The sequence below is a fragment of the Physeter macrocephalus genome, chromosome 14 (genome assembly GCF_002837175.3).
Source record: "Physeter macrocephalus isolate SW-GA chromosome 14, ASM283717v5, whole genome shotgun sequence".
NCBI lineage: Eukaryota > Metazoa > Chordata > Mammalia > Artiodactyla > Physeteridae > Physeter > Physeter macrocephalus.
The window spans coordinates 27,047,167-27,072,441 of NC_041227.1; the positions used below are offsets into that span (position 1 = coordinate 27,047,167).

Below are 25,275 nucleotides of genomic sequence, written 5' to 3' on the forward strand. Positions count from 1 at the left end.
CCACCTAGAATCCTTCTCAATCCCCAGCATTTTCTGCATGACTTGCTCCCTTACATCCAACAGGTTTCTGCTCAAATTGCTCTTTATCAGTAGGCCTTTTCTGACCAACCTAATTAAATAGCACCATACTCATAGCACTCGCCGTCTCCCTCGTCCTGATTTCCTTTTCTCCAAAGCAATTATTTATTTGCATGTTTATTATTTATTGTCCATCTTCCTCTTTTAGTTAGGATGTTAGCTCAAGTACAGAGAATTCTATTTTGTTCACTTTTGTATATCCAGCAGAGTTGAATTGAACGGTGCCTAGTACACAGTAGGCATTCAATAAAAAATTTTGAATAAATTGTTGTAAATTAGGAACATACAGGAAAAGAAGGGAAAAATACCTGCCAGAATCTCATCACTGAGACACCACCAGAGTTAACATGACAAGTTTCCTTTCAGATTTTCCCCAATAAGGATTTTTTTTTAATTTTTTGTAGGATCTTAACATACACACAGAAATGCATTCATACGTGCAGCTTGCTGAATTTTCACAAACTAAACCCACCCAGCACCCAAATCAAAAAATAGAACATTACCAAGCAACCTAGAATCTCCCTTTGTGCCCCCTCTAAAGGTAACCATTATCCTAGATTGTGGAAGCAGAGATTAGTTTTTGCCTTTCATATGAGTGGAATAACACAGTATGTATTTTGTGATTGGTCTTGGCTTCTGTCACTTGACATTTTTATAGAAGATTCATCCATATTTGTGTTACTGTGTGTATCTTTCATACTCCTTGATGTGCAGTATTCCAATGTGTGGATATACTACAATTTATTTGTTGTAGTGTTGATGGATATTTGTACAGTTTGGGCTATTATGAAGAGAATCACTATATGCTTTTCCTGTACGTGTTTTCTTGTGAGCATATGTCAGCATTTCTGTTGGGTATATATCTAAGAGTGGATATGCACATATTCAGCTTTACCAATCAGCCTCCCCAGCCCATACCCCAGGGATATTCTCTTTCATTCGTGTCAACTAGCATTCCCTGACATGACATGTATGAAGCACCCAGCACTGTGCGTGACCCTCAATATGAGGATTCTGGAAACAGGCATGCCCTTTCTTTGATTTCATGCAAAGCCCTGTACCTGGCTCAGTGGGATGAAACAAAGACAAGTAAGCCATGTGATACGTAAGAGTAAACAAACTCTGTAACTATAGATCTCACTCCAGAAAAAAAAAAAAATTCTAAGGTTATTCTCAAAAGAAAAAAACTCCTTACAAAACTAGAATTGAAAAACTCAAGAATAACAATAAAAATGGCAAACATTCATTAACCACTTCCTCTGCAGCAACCTTATTATGTATATTACCTCATTTAATCTTCAGCGAGATGAGGTTCTTCATCCTGTAATACCAGAGCCCACTTATTTTTGCTGTTTGACTGCTGACAGCTTTCAAGCTCTTAAGAAAGCTGTGGGTGTTCTCTCTTGGCACCTGTGGGATGTCTAAGCCATACATGCCTTGGCTCTTCTGTAGGACCTTACCACAGCCCCCCACCCCAGCAAGCACAGCGAAATGGGACAGTCGCCCCACCTGACTCTCTCAAGCCATTTTCAGGCCTGCTTGGGCCCCTGCCCTGCTCTCCCCAGAAAGCCTCATTATGGCTATAATAAATCCTTTCAAACACTTGTGGTGCATGTATAGGGTCATCAGTCTCAGATATCCAAACTGAACTTGGCGGAAGGCTCAATCCTGTCCCCCATGAAGCAACAAGAAGACACATCCCCATTTTATAGATGAGGAATGTGAGCTCAGAAAAGTTACTCATCATTCATTTATTCAACAACATGTGTTCAGTGCACAGAGCAGAGGGAAAAAAATATGGACAAATTCCCAGCCCTCAGTAGGGTGAAGGAAGTAGTTCACAGAAAAATAAATGTAAATTGCTTTTAAATATATGAAAACATAACTAATGTCCCTTATAGCTAAATATATACTAATTAAAACAAGGAGATATTTTTAACTTAAATTAAAATTAAATTGAACAAGCTCTAACACTGTAACAATACACTGTGTTGGCACCTGCATACACCATTATGAGTGGTGTAGGGTGATACCACTGGAAGGCTACCTGGTAGATCTATCAACATTTTAAATGTAGCCCCCCCTCCCTCGGTAACCTTACTTTTAGGAATTTATAAACATGGACAAAGGTATGGCCCTACAGCTAAAGAGGGGCAGGGCTTGACACCTCCTTCTTTCCTTAAAGCGTATTTTATTTCTGTATAGTGTTTGTAGAAAATTAGAAAATACAGAAGGTTAGGAAGAAAAAATCCAACCCACAATCCGAGCATCCATGAATAAGACTGAGCCCACACATTTGCTGCGTTTCCTTCCTCCTGACAGAGCAATGCTGCCTCCTGGTGGATTTATTTCTTAAGTACATTCATTATTTTACCATTTTTAATTTTTTAAATGTACTTAATTTTTTTAACTAGGTAGTGCACTCACACGGTTCAATATTTTTAAAGTTCTAAATGGAATAGAGTGGAAACTCTCCCATCCATTCCTTTTCCCCTTGAACTAGGGTCCTTTCCCCACAGGCAACTGAACTGGCCAATTCCTCATACATAGCTTTCCAGAGATCTTTGATGCATACACCTGGATTCATTTGGTGAGAGTTTCTTTCTTTCTATTGCCTGCCTTTGAATCATGAATATTGCTCCTAAAAACTTAGAAAATCCAAAGAAAAAATATTTCTACATAAAATATTCATTACTGCCTGATTTGAAGTCATAGAAAATCAGAGATACTATGAATTTCCCAAATAGGAAGAATGACCAAGTTATGTTACACTCACTAAAAGTACATTCGGTCATCATTATGAAGATTTATGTAATAACATGGAAAAATGTCTATCACAGAAGTTTATTTTTAAGACAATACACAAAAGAGGAAATAACTTAAAAATACATCCCTACTTTAAAATTTTAAAAACAATAATATATCATTTTTCAGCTGTCAAACTAGAAAAGTGTTTTTCTTCTGAATGATAATTATCAGTTCTAAGGAGCATGTTGTGAAAAGTGTAGTTGTGTCTGTTTTATAACAGAGTAAATCGACTCAAGTGTTAAGTTAATTAAAACACTAACATCCGGGCTTTCCTGGTGGCGCAGTGGTTGAGAGTCCACCTTCCGATGCAGGGGACACGGGTTCGTGCCCCGGTCCAGGAAGATCCCACATGCCGCGGAGCGGCTGGGGCCGTGAGCCATGGCCACTGAGCCTGCGCATCTGGAGCCTGTGCTCCGCAACGGGAGAGGCACAACAGTGAAGGCCCACGTACCGCAAAAAAAAAAAAAACAAACACTGACATCCTTTGACTCAGAGATTCCTTTTTTAATTATCTAAATATAGAATAATCCTTATGCAAAAATATGGTCATCACATTATTTGTTAATGAGAAAACTAATCTTAATGTCCAACTACAGAGAACTGGCTAAGTAAATAGTGGTTTGTCCACTTAATGAGATACTAAAGTCATTCTAATGTTTGTAGATTCAGAATGTGTTTTGACGTTAAAAGAAATAGAAAGCTGAGTACATAGTAAGCTCACAAAACCCAACAAAGGAGACAAGGCTAACAATGAATATATGGAATTTTGGGACTCGAGTAATTACTTTCTATAGTCATTCTTTATGAGCATTTATATAATAAAATATTTTTAAATAAATGAGCAGAATACAAAACCTATGAAATAGTACACATATGGCTCTGACCAAGCACAATTTAGATTTAAATCCAGCAGCAAACCTAATGCCTTTATTATCTCATTTAGTCCTCACAGCCACAGACAAATTCACTAACTGAACTAATGTTATAGAGAAACGGTCCCCAACTTTTTGGCAGCAGGGACCAGTTTCGTGGAAGACAATTTTTCCACGGACTGGGGTGCGGGGGAGGGAATGGTTTCAGGATGATTCAACTGCATTACATTTATTGTGTACTTTATTTCTATTATTATTACATTGTGATATATAATGAAATAATTATATAATTCACCATAATGAAGAATCAGTGGCAGCCCTGAGCTTGTTTTCCTGCAACTAGATGGTCCCATCTGGGGGTGATGGGAGACAGTGACACCCAAAGCATTCTGCTTATGTCCAGTCTACTCCGTAAGATGCAGCTTACTTGTCACTTGCCACTCAGTGATAGGGTTTTTATATTAGTCTGCAAGCAATTGATTTATTATGGCCTCTGTGCAGTCAAACCTCTCTGCTAATGATAATCTGTATTTGCAGCTGCTCCCCAGCACTCGCATCACCACCTCAGCTCCACCTCAGATCATCAGGCATTAGATTCTCATAAGGAGCACGCAACCTAGATCCCTCGCATGCGCAGTTCACAGTAGGGTTCCCACTCCTATGAGAATCTAATGCCGCCACTGATCTGACAGGAAGTGGAGCTCAGGCGGTAATGAGAGCAATGGGGAGCGGCTGTAAATACAGATGAAGCTTTGCTCGCTCACCCGCCGCTCACCTCCTGCTGTGTGGCCCACTTCCTAACAGGCCATGGACCTGTACCAGCACCAGTCTGTGGACTGGGGGTTGGGGACCCCTGTTATAGAGTCTTAATGTGAAAACTGGAAAGGAGTAAAGTCTGTAAGCAGGTCAAAGCACATCAGAATTCTCCACCCAACCCCTTTACCTCCAGGGACTTAGGAGTTCTCTTCAAGATACAGTGGTCAGAATGTCCCAGTATCTAATTGCAGACTTCTCCTTTTGTTCTCTTAGTTTAGTCAATGGTTCTCAAAAGCAGGTGTGCCAAAGATTATTCTATGTAAGATTGTATACACAGAACCATATGGACCATACATACTTCAAGACGGTTTTAGTCGACTTTCAAGAACAGTTTTGAGCATCCAAGGTTTTTATTTACTGATCACTAGGCAGTGTGTGACTCTGTTTTTCCTTAGTTGACTATGCTTATTTGTGTGATAGAAGTAAGAGTCCCCATCTTTCAGCTCAGGCTAGGAGTACAAAACCCTTCTGTGTCACGCCTGGCAGGTAAATGGGAGGCAAACCAGCCCTGCTTTGCGGTTCATGCGGCTCAGGGTATAAGCTCTTGCGACACTGTCTGAGCCAACTATTGACTCGTCTGTCAAAAGCCGCTGCCAAATTCACCTCCCTGATGTCCCTACTCCTCAGCCTTCCTCCGTGGGAATAACCTTCCCACAACAAAAAGCCTTAGTAAACTCTTTCCATGAAGAAACTTTTTTTTCTCCTTTTTATGAGGTGAAATTCACCTAACATAAAATTAACCACTTTAGTTTGACCATTACAATTCAATAGTATTTAGTATATTCACAATGTTGTGCACTGTGCATAGAGAGTTGATAAGCTCTTTCTAGTTTCAAAACCCTTTTCATCACCACATAAAAACACCCCATACCCATTAAGTAACCACTCTCCATTTCCCCATTCCATCCGCATCCCTTGGTAACCTCTAATCTGCTTTCTGTCCCTATGATTTTACCTATTCATATAAAAGAATCATATACAGAAGCAACCTAAATGTCCATCAACAGATGAATGGATAAAGAAGATGTGGTATGGGATTTCCCTGGTGGCACAATGGTTAAGAATCTGTCTGCCAATGCAGGGGACACAGGTTCAATCCCTGGCCTGGGAAGATCCCACATGCCACAGAGCAACTAAGGCCCTTGTGCCACAACTATTGGGCCTGTGCTCTAGAGCCCACATGCCACAACTACTGAAGCCCATGCACCCTAGAGCCTGTGTGCTGCAACTACTGAGCCCACTTGCCACAACTACTGAGCCCGCGTGCTGCAACTACTGAAGCCCGCATGCCTAGAGCCCATGCTCTGCAACAAGAGAGAAGCCACCGCAATAAGAAGCCTGTGTGCTACAACAAAGAGTAGCCCCCGCTTGCCACAACTAGAGAAAACCCATGCACAGCAACAAAGACCCAACGCAGCCAAAAAAAAAAAAGATGTGGAATGTATATAGTATATACATTATATATAACATACATAAAATATATGTTATATATAACATATATATGTATAAATAATGGAATACTATTCAGCCATAGAAAAAGGAGATTTTGCCATTTGCAATAACATGGATGGACTTGGAAGACATTATGCTAAGTGAAATAAGTCAGACAGACAAAGACAAATACTGTATGATATCACTTGTATGTGGAATCTAAAAAATACAACAAACTATTGAATATAACAAAAAGAAGCAGACTCACTAACAGAGAACAAACTAGTGGTTACCAGTAGGGAGAGGGAAGTGGGGAGGGGCAATAAAGTGGTAAGGAATTAAGAGGTACAAAGTATTAGGTATAAAATAAGATACAAGGATATATTGTACAACACAGGGAATATAGCAAATATTTTGTTTTATAATAACTATAGGGAGGAATCAAGATGGTGGTGTGGGAAGACACAGAGTTCATGTCTCCCCACAGCTAGGGTGCCTGCCGGACGCTGGTGGGGGACCCCGATGCCCAAGGAGACGGGAAGAACCCCCAAGTGAACCAGTAGGACCAGGGGGGCGACTGAGGCAGGAGGAGAAGTGGAGGCCAGACAGGAACCGGCACCCCTGAGGGGTGGCTGAGAGGGCAGAGGGGTTCCCGCGCCTGGAGGGACCCTGGGGGGCTTGGATTGTGGGGGGGAGCGGGCCCAGCGTTTCCCCTGCCCAATCGGCCAGGGAAGCCTGCCCTGCTCTTGGGTTGGGTCCTATGCCCTCAGAGGTCCCCTCCAGGCTGGGTTGGTCCTGGGAGTGTAGAAGGGAGGCTGGGACAGAACAGGAGAGGCAAACGGGAGGGGCCCTCCATGACCAGAGGAGCAGGAAAGGAGCAGAGGGCGTTTGCCCCAACCGCTGGGCACGGGTAGCCTGCTGAGCTTCCAGGCCAGTCCCCCACCCTCCAAAGCCCCCTATGGGCCTTGTGGGTCCTGGGGCATAGGAGGGAGGCCGGGGAGATTAGGAGAGGCAGGTGACAGGGGCCCTCCAGGATGGGAGGAGCAGGAGAGGAGCGAGGGCATTTGCCCTGCCGACTCGAGCCCAGGAAGCCTGCTGGGCTCCGAGGTGGGGCCCCCTGACCTTCTGAGACCAGAGGTGGGTGGCACACCTGGGCCTCTTCTGTTCTGTTGAGCCTAAGCCCCCCACCCCACACACACACCCATCCTTTTTCAGCCCTGTGGGTAATAAGCATAGGCCCTGCACTCCACAGCCAAGGCCTTTTCCACCTTTTTTTTTTCTCCTCCTCTTTTCTACTATTGTGGTTCTGATTTACCTCCCGATTGTTGTTTCATCTATATTTTTTTTTTCTAACATACCTGTTAGTTTCCTAATCTTTTTTTTTTTTTTTTTTGTGGTATGCGGGCCTCTCACTGTTGTGGCCTCTCTCCGTTGCAGAGCACATGCTCCAGACGCGCAGGCTCAGCGGCCATGGCTCACGGGCCCAGCCGCTCCGCAGCATGTGGGATCTTCCCGGACCAGGGCACGAACCCGTGTCCCCTGCATCGGCAGGCGGACTCTCAACCACTGTGCCACCAGGGAAGCCCTTATTTCTTACTTTGTTATTTTTCTCCTTTTTTTTTTTCTTTTGGCCGCCGGCACAGTTTGCGTGATCTTGGTTCACAAGCTGGGGGTCAGGCCAAAGTTCCCACGGTGGGAGGACCAACTCCAAACCACTGGACTAACAGAGAACCTCAGACCCCAGGGAATATTCATCGGTGTGAGGTCTCCCAGAGGTTCTCATCTCAGCACCAAGACCCAGCTGTACCCAACAGCCTACAAACAGCAGTGTTGGAAGCCTCAGGCCAAACAACGAGTAAGACAGGAACACAATCCCATTCATAAAAAAAAAGGAAAAAATAAAAGATGACAAAAAAATATGTCACAGATGAAGCAGCAAGGTAAAAACCTACAAGACCAAATAAATGAAGAGGAAATAGGCAATCTACCTGAAAAAGGATTCAGAATAATGATAGTAAAGATGATCCAAAATCTTGAAAATAGAATAGAGAAAATGCAAGAAACATTTAACAACGACCTAGGAAATAGGCAATCTACCTGAAAAAGAATTCAGAGTAATGATAATAAAGATGATCCAGAATCTCGGAAATAGAATGGAGGAATGGATTGAGAAAATACAAGAAATGTTTAACAAAGATCTGGAAGAACTGAAAAACAAACAGATGAACAACACAATAACTGAAATGAAAAATACACTAGAAGGAACCAATAACAGAAAAACTGAGGCAGAAGAACGAATAAGTGAAGACAGAATGCTGGAAATATCTGCCGAGGAGCAGAATAAAGAAAAAAGAATGAGAAGGATTGAAGACAATCTCAGGGAACTCTGGGACAACACTAAACACACCACTATTTGAATTATAGGGGTCCCAGAAGAAGAAGAGAAAAAAAAGTGTCTGAGAAAATATTTGAAGAGATTATAGTGGAAAACTTCCCTAACATGGGAAAGGAAATAGCCACCCAAGTCCAGGAAGCACAGAGAATCCCATACAGGATAAATCCTAGAAGAAACACACCAAGACAAATATTAAACTATATTAAACTATAAAACACTGATGAAAGAAATCAAAGATGACATAAACAGATGGAGAAATATACCATGTTCTTGGATTGGAAGAATCAATATTGTGAAAATGACAATACTACCCAAAGCAATCTACAGATTCAATGCAATCCCTATCAAACTACCAATGGCATTCTTCACAGAATTAGAACAAAAAATTTTACAATTCGTATGGAAATACAAAAGACCCCGAATAGCCAAAGCAATCTTGAGAAAGAAAAACGAAGCTGGAGGAATCACTCCCTGACTTCAAACTATACTACAAAGCTACAGTAATCAAGACAGTATGGTACTGGCACAAAAACAGAAATATAGATCAATGGTACAGGATGGAAAGCCCAGAGATAGACCCACGCACATATGGTCACCTAATTTACGACAAAGGGGGCAAGAACATACAATGGAGAAAAGACAGCCTCTTCAATAGTGGTGCTGGGAAAACTGGACCGCTACATGTAAAAACAAGAAATTAGAACACTAACCCCATACACAAAAATAAACTCCAAAGACCTAAATGTAAGACGAGACACTATAAAACTCTTAGAGGAAAACATAGGAAAAACACTCTTTTACATAAACCACAGCAAGATCTTTTTTGACCCACCTCCTAATGGAAATAAAAACAAAAATCAACAGGACCTAATGAAACTTAAAAGCTTTTGCACAGCAAAGGAAACCATAAACAAGACGAAAAGACAACCCTCAGAATGGAAGAAAATATTTGCAAAAGAAACAACAGACAAAGGATTAATCTCCAAAATATACATACAGCTCATGGAGCTCAATATCAAAAAAACAAACAATTCAATTAAAAAATGGGCAGAAGACCTCAACAGATATTTCACCAAAGAAGACATACAGATGCCCAAGAAGCACATGAATAGATGCTCAACATCACTAATTATTAGAGAAATGTAAATCAAAACTACAATGAGGTATCACTTCACACCGGTCAGAATGGCCATTATCAAAAAATCTAGAAACAATAAATGCTGCAAAGGGTATGGTGAAAAAGGAGTCCTCCTGCACTGTTGGTGGGTATGTAAATTGATACAACCACTATGGAGAACAGTATGGAGGTTCCTTAAAAAACTAAAAATAGAACTACCATATGACCCAGCAATCCCACTACTGGGCATAATTGAGTTATTTGTAGGGAGGTGGATGGACCTAGAGTCTGTCACACAGAGTGAAGTAAGTCAGAAAGAGAAAAACAAATACTGTATGCTAACACATATATATGGAATGTAAAAAAAAAAAAAGGTACTGATGAACCTAACGGCAGGGCAGGAATAAAGACGTAGACATGGAGAATGGACTTGAGGACATGGCGGGGGAGGGAGAAGCTGGGGCAAAGTGAGAGTAGCATCAACATATATACACTACCGAATGTAAAATAGTTAGCTAGTGGGAAGCAGCAGCATAGCACAGGGAGATCAGCTCAGTGCTCTGCGACAACCTAGAGATATGGGATAGGGAGGGTGGGAGGGAGGCTCAAGAGGGAGGGGATGTGGGGATATATGTATGCATATGACTGATTCACTTTGTTGTACAACAGAAACTAACAGTATTATGAAGCAATTATACTCCAATAAAGAGCTGTTTAAAAAAACATAACTATAAATGCAGTATAACCTTTAAAAACTGTGAATCACTATATTGTACACCTGTAACTTATATATTGTATATCAACTATACTTCAATTAAAAACAAAACCAAAAAGCAATCATATGTGTCCTTTTGTGTCTGGTTTCTTTTACTTAGCAGAATATTTTCAAGGTTCATCCAAGTAGTAGCTGGTATCAATACTTCCTTTTATGGCTGAATAATATTCCATTGAATTTATAGGCCACAATTTATCTATCCATTCATGCACTGATAGACAGTTGGGTTGTTTCCACCTTTTGCCTGTTATGAACACTGCTATAAACATTCGTGTACAAGTTTCTGTGTAGACATATATTTTCATTTCTCTTGGACATATACTTAGGAATAGGACTGTTGGATCATATGGTAATTCTGTTTACCTTTTTGAGGAACTGCCAAACCATTTTACATAGTGGCTGCAACATTTTACATTCTCACCAGCAATGCACAATTCCTGTGCATCCTTGCCAACTTTTTTCCCCATTAAAGCCATCCTAGTGGGTTGAAGTGGTATCTCATTGTGGGTTTGATTTGAATTTAATGACCAATGATGTTGAACAGTTTTTCATGTGTCATCCATTTGTATATCTTCTTTGAAGAACTGTGTATTCAATTCCTTTGCTGACTTTTTAATTGGGCTGTTTACCTTTCTATTGCTGAGTTGTAAAAGTTCTTTATATAGTCTGAATATTAAACCTAAATCAGATATATGATTTGTAAATATTTTCTCCCATTCTGTAAGTTACCTTTTCACACTCTTGATAATGTCCTTTGATGCAATTTCTAATTTTGATGAAGTCCATTTTTTTTGTTTCTTGTGCTTTTGGTGTCAAATCTAAGAACCTATCACCAAACCCAAGCCCATCAAGACTTACTTGTTTTCTTCTGGTAATTTATAGTTTTAGTTCTTAATAGATTGTTGATCCATTTTGAGTTAATGAGTGATATATGAAGTGAGCTGGGTGTCCAACTTCATTCTTTTGTATGTGGTTTTCCAGTTGTCTTAGCACCACTTGTCGAACAGACTATCCTTTTCCCAGTGAGAGGTCTTGGCACTTTTGTGGCCACATACAAGGGCTTATTTCTGGACTCTCAATTCCATTCCATTGGTCTATGTCTATCCTTATGCCATACCAGTTTTGATTACTCAAGCTTTGTACTAAGTTTTGAAATCAGGAAGTGTGAGACATCAAGATTGTTCTTGCTATTCAGGACCCCTTGAAGCTTCAAAGAATTAGGATGAGCTTCTCCACTTTTGCCAAAAAAAAAAAAAAAAGCCATTGGAATTTTGATAGGGATTGCATTTAATCTATAGAGCACTTTGGGAAATACCGCCATTTTAACAAATTTGTCTTCCAATCCATGAACATGGTATGTTTTCCCATTTATTTAGGTTTTCTTTCAGGATGTTTGTAATTTTATTTTTTTCATAAATTTATTTATTTTATTATCTATTTTTGGCTGTGTTGGGTCTTTGTTGCTGCGCATGGGCTTTCTCTAGTTGCCGTGAGCAGGGGCTACTCTTCATTGCGGTGCACGGACTTCTCATTGAGGTGGCTTCTCTTGTTGTGGAGCACAGGCTTTAGTTGTGGCACATGGGCTTCAGTAGTTGTGGCTCGCGGGCTCTAGAGCGCAGGCTCAGTAGTTGGGGCGCACAGGCTTAGTTGCTCCGCGGCATGTGGGATCTTCCCAGACCAGGGCTCAAACCCATGTCCCCTACATTGGCAGGCAGACTCTTAACCACTGTACAACATTCGTGTACAAGTTTCTGTGTAGACATATATTTTCATTTCTCTTGGACATATACTTAGGAATAGGACTGTTGGATCATATGGTAATTCTGTTTACCTTTTTGAGGAACTGCCAAACCATTTTACATAGTGGCTGCAACATTTTACATTCTCACCAGCAATGCACAATTCCTGTGCATCCTTGCCAACTTTTTTCCCCATTAAAGCCATCCTAGTGGGTTGAAGTGGTATCTCATTGTGGGTTTGATTTGAATTTAATGACCAATGATGTTGAACAGTTTTTCATGTGTCATCCATTTGTATATCTTCTTTGAAGAACTGTGTATTCAATTCCTTTGCTGACTTTTTAATTGGGCTGTTTACCTTTCTATTGCTGAGTTGTAAAAGTTCTTTATATAGTCTGAATATTAAACCTAAATCAGATATATGATTTGTAAATATTTTCTCCCATTCTGTAAGTTACCTTTTCACACTCTTGATAATGTCCTTTGATGCAATTTCTAATTTTGATGAAGTCCATTTTTTTTGTTTCTTGTGCTTTTGGTGTCAAATCTAAGAACCTATCACCAAACCCAAGCCCATCAAGACTTACTTGTTTTCTTCTGGTAATTTATAGTTTTAGTTCTTAATAGATTGTTGATCCATTTTGAGTTAATGAGTGATATATGAAGTGAGCTGGGTGTCCAACTTCATTCTTTTGTATGTGGTTTTCCAGTTGTCTTAGCACCACTTGTCGAACAGACTATCCTTTTCCCAGTGAGAGGTCTTGGCACTTTTGTGGCCACATACAAGGTCTTATTTCTGGACTCTCAATTCCATTCCATTGGTCTATGTCTATCCTTATGCCATACCAGTTTTGATTACTCAAGCTTTGTACTAAGTTTTGAAATCAGGAAGTGTGAGACATCAAGATTGTTCTTGCTATTCAGGACCCCTTGAAGCTTCAAAGAATTAGGATGAGCTTCTCCACGTTTGCCAAAAAAAAAAAAAAAAAGCCATTGGAATTTTGATAGGGATTGCATTTAATCTATAGAGCACTTTGGGAAATACCGCCATTTTAACAAATTTGTCTTCCAATCCATGAACATGGTATGTTTTCCCATTTATTTAGGTTTTCTTTCAGGATGTTTGTAATTTTATTTTTTTCATAAATTTATTTATTTTATTATCTATTTTTGGCTGTGTTGGGTCTTTGTTGCTGCGCATGGGCTTTCTCTAGTTGCCGTGAGCAGGGGCTACTCTTCATTGCGGTGCACAGACTTCTTATTGAGGTGGCTTCTCTTGTTGTGGAGCACAGGCTTTAGTTGTGGCACATGGGCTTCAGTAGTTGTGGCTCGCGGGCTCTAGAGCGCAGGCTCAGTAGTTGGGGCGCACAGGCTTAGTTGCTCCGCGGCATGTGGGATCTTCCCAGACCAGGGCTCAAACCCATGTCCCCTACATTGGCAGGCAGACTCTTAACCACTGTACCACCAGGGAAGTCTCTGTAATTTTCAGTGTACAAATCTTTCACCTCCTTGTTTAAATTGCTTCCCAAGTATTTTATTCTTTTGGCTGCTGTTGTAAATGGAATTAAAATTTTTTCTTCAGATTGTTGCTGGTGTATAGAAATACAGTTGATTTGTGTGCAATCTCATACCCTGCAATTTTGCTGAATTCATTTATCAGCTCTAGGAGCTTTCTTATGGATTCTTTGGGATTTTCTATATATAGGATTTTATCTGTGAAGTTTTACTTCTTCCTTCCCAATTTGGCTTTTTTCTTCCTTAATTGCTCTGCTAGACCTTCCAGTATAATTGTGAATAGCAGTGGTGAAAGTGGACACCCTTGTCTTATTCCTAATCTTAAAGGTAGTTTTCAGCCTTTCACTATGTTAGCTGTGTTTTTTTCATAAATCCCTGTATAATGTTTATAAATTTCCCTTCTATTCCTAATGAGTGTTAGAATTTTACCAAATGTCTTCTGCATCTACTGAGATGATTATATGGCTTTCTTGTCGTATTAGCTTGGCATATTTGTTTTTATGCTGAACCACCCTAATATCCCTGGAGAAACACCTCCATACTACAACACTAGTCTCTTCTTTTTCATTGAGGTCTCCTTTGCATTTAGAATGGTCCCCCTGCAAGGTAGTAATTTTTAAAGTATCCACTTTATTTCTGTATCCTTTAAGCCTGGTGTACTACTAGAGTACTGTTTAGTGACCTGTCAACTAAAGATAGACTTTGGGTGAGATACCCCACAACTCAAAAATTGGATTAGATTACATGTATGCATATGACCCCAGGAGAAAGTTATACCAAAACTGTTCCTCTTCCAATAGGATTAATTTCCATTTTTAGTATTTCCTTCATACTTTGTTGTAGAAAAATATGATAATCTAAAGTACTGCTCAACTGCTGTGGATGCTGACACCATGAACAGCGTTAAGGGAGGCTTGCACTGACACAAAGCACGAGTGTGACCAGTGCTTCAATTGCTGGTTTGCCAAGAAGTTCCTCAATGGGGACCCATGCACCGACCTCTTCAAGCACTCAGCAGTGAGTTCAGAAAGCAATAAAGGAGGAGATTCCTACTGAAGGACTGGAGTTCATGGGCCATGGCAAAGAAAAGACTGAAAGTTCTTCTTGACCTTGACAGTTACCTTGAAAATGGACTCCTCATATCAGGAAATTGAGGACTCTGGATCATGTCAATTAAAGCTGTGAAGATAGCATGGATTTGATAAATTTAGGAGGAAGGAGTTTCCTTTCCTCCTTGGTATTTTCCTCTCACTTGTAGAAAATGATGAACCATCACTCTTTGAGATTTCTGGCTTTGGTATCTCAGCAGGAACTCAGCACACTAAATAATGGGATTATTTGGGATTATGGTTGCAATATTGGTCTGGGATCAGTTTTAAATATATCGTGTATGTAAATGCTGATAAGCTCGTCAGGATGACCAAGGTTGCCTAACCTCTTGAGCTATGCTTCGAAGGACATTCTGTACACTGTACTGGGGTTACTGTTCATGGAAGCAACTGGTTAGGCTCTCTCTTTTCTCTAGAAAATCAATGCTTGGGAGCACAGTTTTATTTTTATATAGTAACTTAATTGTTAAGATTGCTGATGGACTGGGTGAGCCAAGAGAAAGACAGCTTTTAACAGTTCCCTACCTTAACAAGAGGTGTCAGATCTCATATGAAGATGTGAAAACTTCAAGAACAGTGTGGTGAACACCATTTCAGAGCTCATGGTATAGTTCAGGAATTAAGATCCTTGTAGTAGCTAAGGAGGAAGATCCTAAATGGCAAAGATTTGTTGTTGCCACCTTTCAACTTATGTCAATGAATTAAGTCAACCTGTATATGATAAAAACACCAAAATAAGGGATCTGGTTAAATGTTGGTGAGGGGGGAGGAGTTTGCTTTATCTGCCTTGTTTACCCACCCTGCCCTGTAATGCCTTTAATCATGAAGATGGAATAAACTGTAACATTTAGTTTCTAAAAAATAAAATAAAGTACTGCTCAAGAAGTTATCTAGATTAGTGCCTTCCAAAGAGGACATACCAATCACAATAGGGTACGAACGTTTATTTCAACAAAATGATCTTTGCCAGTTTGACAAGTAAAATGTCTTCTTGTAGTTCAATTTTGTAATTCTCTTGGATGAAGCTGTGCATCTCTGCAAATGAATATAGTATCTTACAAGGGAAGCAGCTACGGATTAGGGCTAAATATTTTCAAGGCAACGCTTCTTGACTCGTATTAAGCACCCAGCATATCAAAGGTTTTTCTGAAAATAAACAAACATACCAGGTGCATTTATAATATGCTCTTAAGAGTTTATTATAAACTAGTGTCACAGGCCACAAGGAAGTAAAAGGACTATGTACAGCCTTACGGGAAACAGGCAGGGAGCTGAGGAGGGCCAAGATGAGTCTAGGGCCTTGGTGGGCGCATTCCCGGGGGAGGGGGCCCTGTAAGGGAAACCAGACAATCCGGTGAGACTCCGTGAACAACGGCTTAACAAACAAACAGGTGTGGTAACGTGGCCCTGGGGAATCGGGCCCACGCGTCTGTGGAGCTACTTCCATAACTCTGTGGCCAAGGTCAAAGAAGGCCTGAAGTAAGAGTAAGAAGTTTAGTCAGTGCCTGATCTGCAACTTGAATCCCCACCCTACCCCAGCCTCCCACAACCTGCAGTTATCAAATGATCAGAGGGGGACTTCTCTGGGACTAACTGGGCTCCTATGCTTATCAAGCTCATAAATGGAAAACCCGAATTAGAGACACAATGGTCAGCAGGTTTGGCCGTGGGTTAACTTAGAGGCCACTATGGCTCGGTGGAAAGAACACTGGTCTGGACACTGAGCTCTCTCTGGGCCTGTTTCCTCATCTATAAAATGAGAGAGCTGATCTACTTCAGCATTTCTCAAACTGGAATTAAACAGATATACATAATAGTGTAGCAAAGCACAGAGCCCCTCCTTTATTACTAGACACTCCCAAACCAAAGGGCATAAGACCTTTGTTGGTCATGCAACAGAATGCATTATTTCACAGTGACCTGAGAATACTGCCTTGGACACTGAGCCCTGTGTACAGGGCTGCTCTCACTGTTCTAAGAGGGAGGTAAGGTCAATTTAAGAAATGCTTGTTCTCTCTTTCCTTTCTGGACAAAACCGTCCTCTAAGAGTTCACTTCCCGAGGCTTAAGGCCTAAAAGCCCAAAGGTATGGTCAAAATCCAATCTTCCCTCCATTTCCCATCCCAACATGGCTCTAGAGAAGGAAGTCAACGCCACTGCTGCAGGCACTTACCTCGCATGCCTGGGGGAGGGGGCCGCATGCCTGGTGGGGGCATGCCCATTGGAGTGCCTCGTCCAGGGGGAATCCCCATTGGGGGACCCATGGGAGGCCTCATACCAGGAGGTGGGCCCATCATGCCTGCAAGAGAAAAGCCCCAAGAATATAGCTCAAGTGTCTGTCTTGAAAAGGTAGCAGGAAACATATAAAACTGTCCACCAAGTTTTGAGACAGAAGGACCATTCTACCCTCCCAGCCCCTCCTAGCAAACCAGGACTTGAGCCAAAGAAGTGAGGCTCTTGCCCAGATAGTTCCACAGTCAGTCAACCAAGCTGGATCTCAGAGTAATCCTGCTTAATTACACAAACTCGTCATCAGTTTCAGTCAAGGTTATGTCTCATCATAAATCCAGCTAAGGCACCTTCTATCTATTAGCAAGGTTCTCCTCATGGGCTTCTCACCTGGAGGCGGTGCCCCTCGACCCATAGGTGGGGGAGGACCCGCACGGCCGGGTGGGTACTGGGTTGGGGCCCCTGCAATACTGGCTGTGGCAGCAGCTGCAGCTGCCGCAACAGTGCCTCTTCCTTGTGGGGTCATCACCTAAGAGGACACGGGAAAGAAGTCAGGCAGAACAGTACAGTGCAATGCGGTGTCCCACTCTCCTCCCCAACTTGGTAGAGAAACAGCAGATGCCAAATCCCCTAAGCTACAACTCATGGCATCAGACTTCCTATTTAAAACTATCTGCCAGGGACTTCCCTGGTAGTACAGTGGTTAAGAATCCACCTGCCAATGCATGTGGGGACGTGGGTTCGATCTCTGGTCTGGGAAGATCCCACATGCTGCAGAGCAACTAAGCCCATGCACATTACTGAGCCTGCACTCTAGAGCCCACGCACCACAACTACTGAAGCCCGTGCACCTAGAGCCCATGCTCCGCAACAAGAGAAGCCACCGCAGTGAGAAGCCCATGCACCAAAACGAAGAGTAGTTCCCGCTCACCGCAACTAGAGAAAGCCCATGCGCAGCAACGAAGACCCAACGCAGCCAAAAATAAATAAATTTTAAAAAATAATAATAAATATATAAGTAAATAAAGAATAAAACTATCTGCCAGAGAAGATCAAAATTGAATGCTCAATTCCCATTTTCTACGCCTAAGTTAAGTATGCCCAATCCAAATTAGATAAGGCACTTGCATTTTCAAATAAGACTGATAATAGGTTGCAAGAGCTGTAGTATAGCTGACCTTGAACATGGGTTTAAGCTGCCAGGGTCCACTTATACGCAGATTTTTCTCAATACATACTACAGTACTACACACAATCTTGGTCGAATCCTTGGATACAGAGCACCAACTGTAAAGTTATATGCAGATTTTCAACTAAACAGTTGGCATTCCTAACCCCTGCATTGTTCAAGGGTCAAGATTACAAATGCTGTCATGGAAACACTTTGTTCCAATTCAGTTGGCCAAAATACTTTTTATACATCTCTTTACTTTTTTTTTTTTCCATTTTTTGGCCACACCTCGCGGCATGTGGGATCTTAGTTCCACGACCTGGGATCGAACCCATGCCCCCTTGCAGTGGAAGAGCAGAGTCCTAACCACTGGACCACCAGGGAAATCCCCTGCATCTTTACTTTAATAGCATCAACATTATTTATAATAGCAAGATTTCCTTTTTGCTTGACTCTGGGACCATATGTGAAGCAGAGTGAAATACTGATAGCCTGACAATCATAGGTTGATTGATCATTCTGGACTCTTCCCAAACTGTGGACCCTCACTCTATCCTTTATTTTAACCACCAGACATTGGTACCCCCTTCCCCAACTCCTCACCTGTTGGGATGGCCCACCAACCCCACGGACTGGCCCAGCAAGTCCTGCAGGAGCCTGGGGCATGGGAACACCAGCTGGGATTCCTCTGCCAGCAGCTCTACCAATCCCTGGGCCCCCAGCAGCTCCAGCAAGTGGCACTCGTGCAATGCCAGTCTGAAAAATAAAGATACATGTTAAAATGCTTGTGGCGTAGAGAATCAGAAGTACACTTTGAAATATCATTGCCAAGAGAACCCCTGAGATTTATAGGGCATTGAAACAGCTTCTTATAAACACTACCCACCTATGTGTTAACACCATTCCTCCTCCATCCAAGATTATATAACTAGCAGGCTAGAAGAACTTAAGAGTAAGTCAAGAGAAACATGCACAACTCAACCTGTATGCACGCCTATGAAAATTAAACCAACAAATGGCCAGGGCTCCATTCAGAAGGGTGTGTATGGCAGACAAGAGCACTTGACCTGGCATCAAAGAGACATGAGGTCCAGTACCAGCTCTGATTCTCACCTGGTGGGTGATAGTGGGCAAGTAATCCCACCATCCTAGGACTTTTTCCTCAACTGCAAATGATGGGGTTATGACAAAACTGGTTGTGGTCATGAAGGTTTACAATGGGCAACATTAGAGTAGCTATGAGTAGGTACATATGCTGTCCCTTGCAGACATCTACAATCAGGAAAAGCTTCAATGTAAGAGTCTAAAAAGAAGGAAATGACTAGGATAAACTACTCTGTACTCACTTGAGAGTATCTTTAAGGCATTAACATGACTTTTTAAAAGTGTACATCAACTGGAAAAATGTTTACAATGTTAAGTGAAAAAGCAGAATGATATATTACATACCTATTACATGTTAAGTAAAAAAAATACATGTGGACCAAAATTAAAACAAGGTAAGAGATTATTTCTTTAACAAACAATATATTAAAATGAAAAAGGGAAAAAAATTTGGTTAGATTCTCTAAAGCCTCTTCTATTTCTAAAGGTAGGCTGATGTTAATGAACCAAGATTGCCTGGAATCAAATGCCAGTATCACCACTTCCTAGCTGTGACACCTTGTGCAAGTTACTAAACCTCAGTCTGTATTATCTATAAAGTGGGAATAATTTATTTCAAAAGACTGTTATAAGGATTAAATCAAATACTGAAGGTCCCACAGAGCTTGGCACATAGCAGATGCTTAATAAATATTAACTATTATTCTACAACTGTACAAAAAATACGTATGTATTCTACTGTTTGGAGTTATGACTTTTTATGGTCCACTAAACTGTCATCACATTAAGAATTGACCCGGATGGCCTTAGATGCCTCTTCTGTTGACTCACTATGTCCATCAACTAAAGAAGAAGGGAGGGCTTTCAAGTTAGAAACCCTCAAATTCTAGTTCCCTACTTCTTACTTGCAAGGTAACCTCTTTAAGATTCTGGTTTATTATCTGTAAAAGGGGGACAGAGGGCTTCCCCGGTGGCACAGTGGTTGAGAGCCCACCTGCCAATGCAGGGGACACGGGATCATGCCCCGGTCCGGGAAGATCCCACATGCCACAGAGTGGCTAGGCCCATGAGCCATGGCCGCTGAGCCTGCGCGTCGGAGCCTGTGCTCCGCAACGGGAGAGGCCACAACAGTGTGAGGCCCGCCACAACAGTGAGAGGCCCGCGTACCGCAAAAAATAAAAAGGGGGGGGGGGGACAGAAACCAGAGGATGCCTGTGAGTACTGTAATGAAAGACAGAACCCCACACAGAGCCGGGCTCAGGTGGGGCCTCCCTTGCACAAGGTTCCTGGCCTTGCACTGGCTCTCTGCTGACTTACATCTTTGGGAGGTGGTCCCTCTACTGTCATTGAGACCAGGTTCTCCCCTCGAAGTAGCACCAGACCAAGGACTCGCTTCTCTTCTCTCTCCGCTTGTTTTGAGTTCTTTGGTCTAAAGATAGGTTTAGGAGAAGGAACAAAAAAGCAAGCATTAGAAAAAGGGTAAAGTTCACGTTCACCTACCTAAGGACCCTCCAAGATTTGTTTTACACTATATCTACTGACAAATGGTACATAAACTTTCCCTAAGACAGCTCCTCTGGACAGTTTTCACAGGATGAACTTGTAACCCCTTAGGTGGTTGTCTCCCGTGCCAATAGAATGCACAGACCAAGAGACAGGGTAAGAGTCAAGAAAGCCCAGCCCTGGCTCACTCACGTAGCCACTGTGAAAGCCTTTCCTCAGTCAACTCTTCTTTGCTATTACCCTTTTCCTCCCTCTAGCTTAAGGCCTCACCAGTGCCAGGAGGCAGCCGAAACAATTCCTCAGTCAACTGAATCCCACTCATTCCACTTACATGCAGTATCCTTCTAGTACCAGTTCAACCCCACAGGCCTGTAACTCCACCCCTCACCTCACATTAGAAATAGAAGCCATAAAGGAAAAGGTTAAGAGTTAACTACATAGAAATTACACCTCTGTCCTCAAAGAATAAAAACCAGAAATCTCCAAACAGCAACAACCAGAAAAGTATGAACAAAATATAAATGAATGTAAACCAGGAAAAATAACCGCAACAAGATGGGGAAAGGAAAGGAAAGTCACAGCCAATATCCTAAAAATAAATACAAAATACCCTGATTTTTTAAAATAACTTAAAGGTTTCATTTTAGTGATATTTTATATTAAATTAACAGTAGTTTTCTGTGGGTGTCATTTTTTCCTCTTTTTTTTTGACTTATCTATATTTTCTTATTTAATAAAAGTATGTATTGCCCTTTCACAATTTAAAAAAAAACCCTTTCTGGGTATTTTAAGTTTTTTCTCACATACTTTTATGTACTTTTAATAAATATTTTCTAATAGGCACTTTTTTATTATCAGAATAAAGTTAGTTTCATTTAAAAATACAGAAGAGAACAATTTGGAACAGTTCTACACTGATCTGTTGGTCACTGTCTAATGTGTACCTGGCACTCAGCCATCTCTACCACATTTTCTGTGCTGTATTTCTTGACCTCATGCCACAAAGAAAACAACTGTCCCAAAGAGAATCAAAGGGAATTCACAGCCACTGGAAACATACTATGGACGCTGCACGTGGCAAAAGAGAGCTGGATGATCATGGAAGTCATGTAACTTCTCTGGGCCTCAAGATGCCTTGAATGTAAAATAGGATGAAATGCAAGACCACATCTTTTAATAGCCTAGAAGCTTAAGATCTGTGAGTCCTAAAACAAGGGAATTACCTAATAACTTATGGAATTGTATTCTCCAATTGTTTCTATAAATGCCAACAAAAAATCACTGGCCCCAAACCCACAAGGGGAGCTGAGCACTTACCCTGAAGAGGGTCAGAGGCTTCTTAAAGCAGTTTCAGACCAGGCTGCACTGGGAGAGCCCTTTAGGCTACAGCTTTACAAATAGGCAATGAGGCCAGAAAATCAAGCTCTCCCCCCTTACACACCTGTGGGGAGAACATGAGAGCCCTTTACCCCAGTACCCAGGGGCACGCAAAGTCAGAGAAACAAAAAGCCTAGCAGCCCTCCTTACAATTTGTACTCTGCTAGAAGTAGAGAGCAAGACTAAGGAAAGAGATGTCTTAGTGTCCAACATCCCCATTTTAATCTGCCCTGTAAAACAGGAAAGTAAACCAAGAGGAACTAGCTAGCTACATCACCGCCTGTCACTTGGCCCACCCACCCAATCCACTCCCCATCCACCCAATCCCTCCCCCCACAGCCCACTCCTCACTTGATCTTCCTGAACTCATCACAGTCACAGAGGATCAAATTCATATGCTTGTCAAAAGCTTTAAAGGTGCCAATGAAGATACGGCCATCTTGCAGGATGCACCTCATCCTGTAGTCGATGTGCTGCAGCATCTTGCTGCTCTTGCCCACGGTCTGCAAGGAGAAATCAGCAAGAATGGGACTCAGCTCTTTTAGATCCACATAGCCCTGGTCCTTCCTTACAACTTCTGCTGCAGCCTTCTTTTCCATGTCTGTCTTTCTCAGTATTCTCAGCTCTGTCTTCCAGCCACAGCCCTTTCCTGGGAATTCTCTCACATCACCCTGTTTTCAACCCTGACCTGTTATTCTTCCTTCCCTTAAAATCATCTTTCTCATATTACAATGGCCTCTGTCTATGTTGTGTATGTTTCAGGGGTGAGAGGGTAAGGTGGCTCCAAACTAATGAAACCCAAGTATATCAGAGATTAACCATCTGCCATTGTGTAGATTATAGGTGCTGTCGAACACCAACATCCCATTAAAAAGACTGGGTAAAAGAGCTGGAATGGGACTGGCACTAAGAATCCAATTAATGAAGAGCTTGTTATCAGAAAGGAGCTGATCAGCTTGGAAGCGAGAATGGAATCCCCCAAATCAATAATTTGTTAGTGTGTCTCCAAGACTACCTTTAGGAGAGAAAAACTTTCTGGTGCTCAGAGTGCTAATGAGTTTGAACACATAATGAGAATATATAACCTGATATACTCCTTAATTAACCCAACAACCTATTCTGCTTTATAGCCTGGCTTCCAATGTAGTTTTGGTAAAATAGAGAGACTATATAGACCTCACAATGAGAATGTCAAGTGCCCTTGGCAGTTACACTTCTCTCTAGAAATAAATGACCTGGCATTTGCTTTGTTACATCAGCCTCCTATCAGTCTGACTGGTATAGGCCAATCCTAACTCATGCAAGGGCCTTCTAAGTACCCGGCACTGTGCTTACTATTCATCTCTGTGAGCTTGGACGAGCACATGTTCTCTGAACGTACAAATGCATGGATTGGAATCTCGACTCCTGCCACCCTGGAGACCCAAGTTATGTGGTTCAGTCTCTTTCAGATGACCATTTTAACCCAATTGTAATCACAGCTTCTAACCACATGGTCTGAACCTTTATGGTAACATTTATTGGTCCATCTGTCTTGTACAGCTAATTCTTACTGGGTGCTCACTGGCAGGCACTGCCATAAACACTATTCTCTCACTTAATCTTTAACATCAGATTTTACAGATGAGGCCACTGAGGCTGCAAGAGGTTAAGCGTTACAGATGAGGCCACTGAGGCTTTAAGAGGTTAAAGCTGTGTTGGAAGTTAGTCAGCCTGAATCCAGTGCCTACTCTTCTAACCAATTCTCCAAACAATACCCTACTAGGTTTCCCTGCTTCCAATTCACCCAATATATAACAGCTACCGAACAGTTATCTTTCTAAACACAACTAAGTTCATGTCATTTTGCTGGTTAAAATCCTTCAGTGGCATCCATCATCACCAACAAAATTAAGTAGCATGTAAAGCCATTAATAACCAGACTCCGGCCAATTCCTCCCACCTCATTCTTCCTTTTCCCCTCCAGGAACTTTCAATAGTGCTACCCTTCATACTTTGTTCTGGCAATCCTTTGGATCTATACTATTCCCTCCCATTTTCGCTGGGAAAACGCCCGACAATCTTTCAGGACTCTGCTCCAGAAAGCCTTCTTACCCCGCCCCCCGCCGTTACTTTTACTTAATGCTGAATGACCATTCCGAATTATACTATCCGTGTCCCCAAATAGAGAGTGAACTCGGTGAAGTAAACATTTCATTGTGCAGCCCCAGGGCCTGAAAAGTCAGACATACTCAAACAAACGAGTTGAACTTTTCCTCCACTCATTCATCCTCCGTTCACTCCTCCCCATCTACTAGAACCAAGACTCTAGTTTCGGACACAAGCCCTTCCACCTCTTTCCGCAACTCCTTCTCGGACCCTCACCCGCCTTCACAAGTCTGAGTCTCTCACCGGGTCTTCCCCAGTACCCCTGCGGCGCTAGTACCTGCTCCGACACCCCAGACACACACACTCATGCTGCAAAGTTTACTCAGCGCCTACGGGATCCCAAGCACTGTGGTCACAGCGGCGTGGAGGACCGCAACGCAGTTCTAACCTCTCCTGCACCGACAGACCCTGGCCTCGGACCCTCATTTCCAGCCTTCCCCTCCCCCACCCCGCCGAGCGACCAAGGTCCGGGTCTTCCCTGTCCCGACTGAGGGGCCGCGGCGGCCGGGGCCTTCACCGCCCGGAGCGGCCAACCCACGGCCTCCTTCCCGGTTAGTCGTGCTCCCCACTCCACAACAGACTCGGGAGCGCCCGCGCCGCCGGCCTGTGCCTCCTCACCATGGTGGCGGTTCTGATGGCTCCGATTCCAGCCGGATTCGCCTCCACAGAGGCCTAGAAGCCCGCCACTAGCTCGCTTCCCGCCGCCGCTACCGGAAGCGCGACCGCGGGCAAAATGGGGTAAGGTAGAAGGCTGCTTCCGGTCCCGGAGCCAGTCCCTTGAGTTCCGGCCGAGGTGCTGAGCCGTGAGCTTAGAGCGGGGCGAGGCTTCGGCGGGGTTGGGGGCGGGGCTAGCGTCAAATTGAATCGCAGAGGCTTAGGATCTTCTGTGTTGGACACCTTTCCTAGTTTCTGTCGGTACTAGAGCTGCTCCTCTTCACCCTCACCACCCAACCCCCGCGCCCCAGCCCATTAACTCTCGGTCCTCATCTCCCACCACTCTACCCCAGCTCTGTCCTCTACAGCCAGTGTCCCTGCTTTTCTGTGAACTTAGTCGACCTGCTTCAGCTCCTTTGCATTTGCTGTTGCCTC

At 42.5% G+C, this 25,275-nt stretch overlaps 2 protein-coding genes across 3 annotated transcripts; one reads left to right on the forward strand and one right to left on the reverse strand.

Annotated features, from left to right (window-relative positions):
* Window positions 1-2,197: 2,197 nt before the first annotated feature.
* Window positions 2,198-14,769, forward strand: LOC102987387 (TP53-regulated inhibitor of apoptosis 1-like). The gene is given in 3 exon segments (XM_055089727.1): window positions 2,198-2,207; window positions 14,448-14,556; window positions 14,558-14,769. Coding segments are annotated over 3 exon segments (216 nt in total). The 3' UTR covers window positions 14,655-14,769.
* Window positions 14,770-15,578: 809 nt separating this feature from the next.
* On the reverse strand, window positions 15,579-24,953 carry SNRPB (small nuclear ribonucleoprotein polypeptides B and B1). Of its 2 annotated transcripts, none has more exons than XM_028499475.2 (7): window positions 24,805-24,953; window positions 22,390-22,541; window positions 20,476-20,587; window positions 18,658-18,810; window positions 17,274-17,412; window positions 16,828-16,953; window positions 15,579-15,985 (listed from the first exon to the last, which is right to left on the reverse strand). In XM_028499475.2, the coding sequence occupies exons 1-7, from the start codon at window positions 24,805-24,807 to the stop codon at window positions 15,948-15,950; spliced, it is 723 nt and encodes a 240-aa protein (XP_028355276.1). In that variant the 5' UTR covers window positions 24,808-24,953; the 3' UTR covers window positions 15,579-15,947. The 2 variants fall into 2 exon arrangements, with proteins under 2 accessions (XP_028355276.1, XP_007127213.2); XM_007127151.4 differs by having other exon boundaries at window positions 15,579-16,129.
* Window positions 24,954-25,275: the final 322 nt, after the last annotated feature.

Excerpts from the sequence above, each read along its gene's own strand:
- SNRPB (XM_028499475.2), bottom strand. Across the intron at positions 17,413-18,657 it reads TTGGTGGGCCATCCCAACAG|GTGATGACCCCACAAGGAAG; the intron begins GTGAGGAGTTGG and ends GTGTCCTCTTAG. Across the intron at positions 16,954-17,273 it reads TCGAGGGGCACCGCCTCCAG|GCATGATGGGCCCACCTCCT; the intron begins GTGAGAAGCCCA and ends TTTCTCTTGCAG.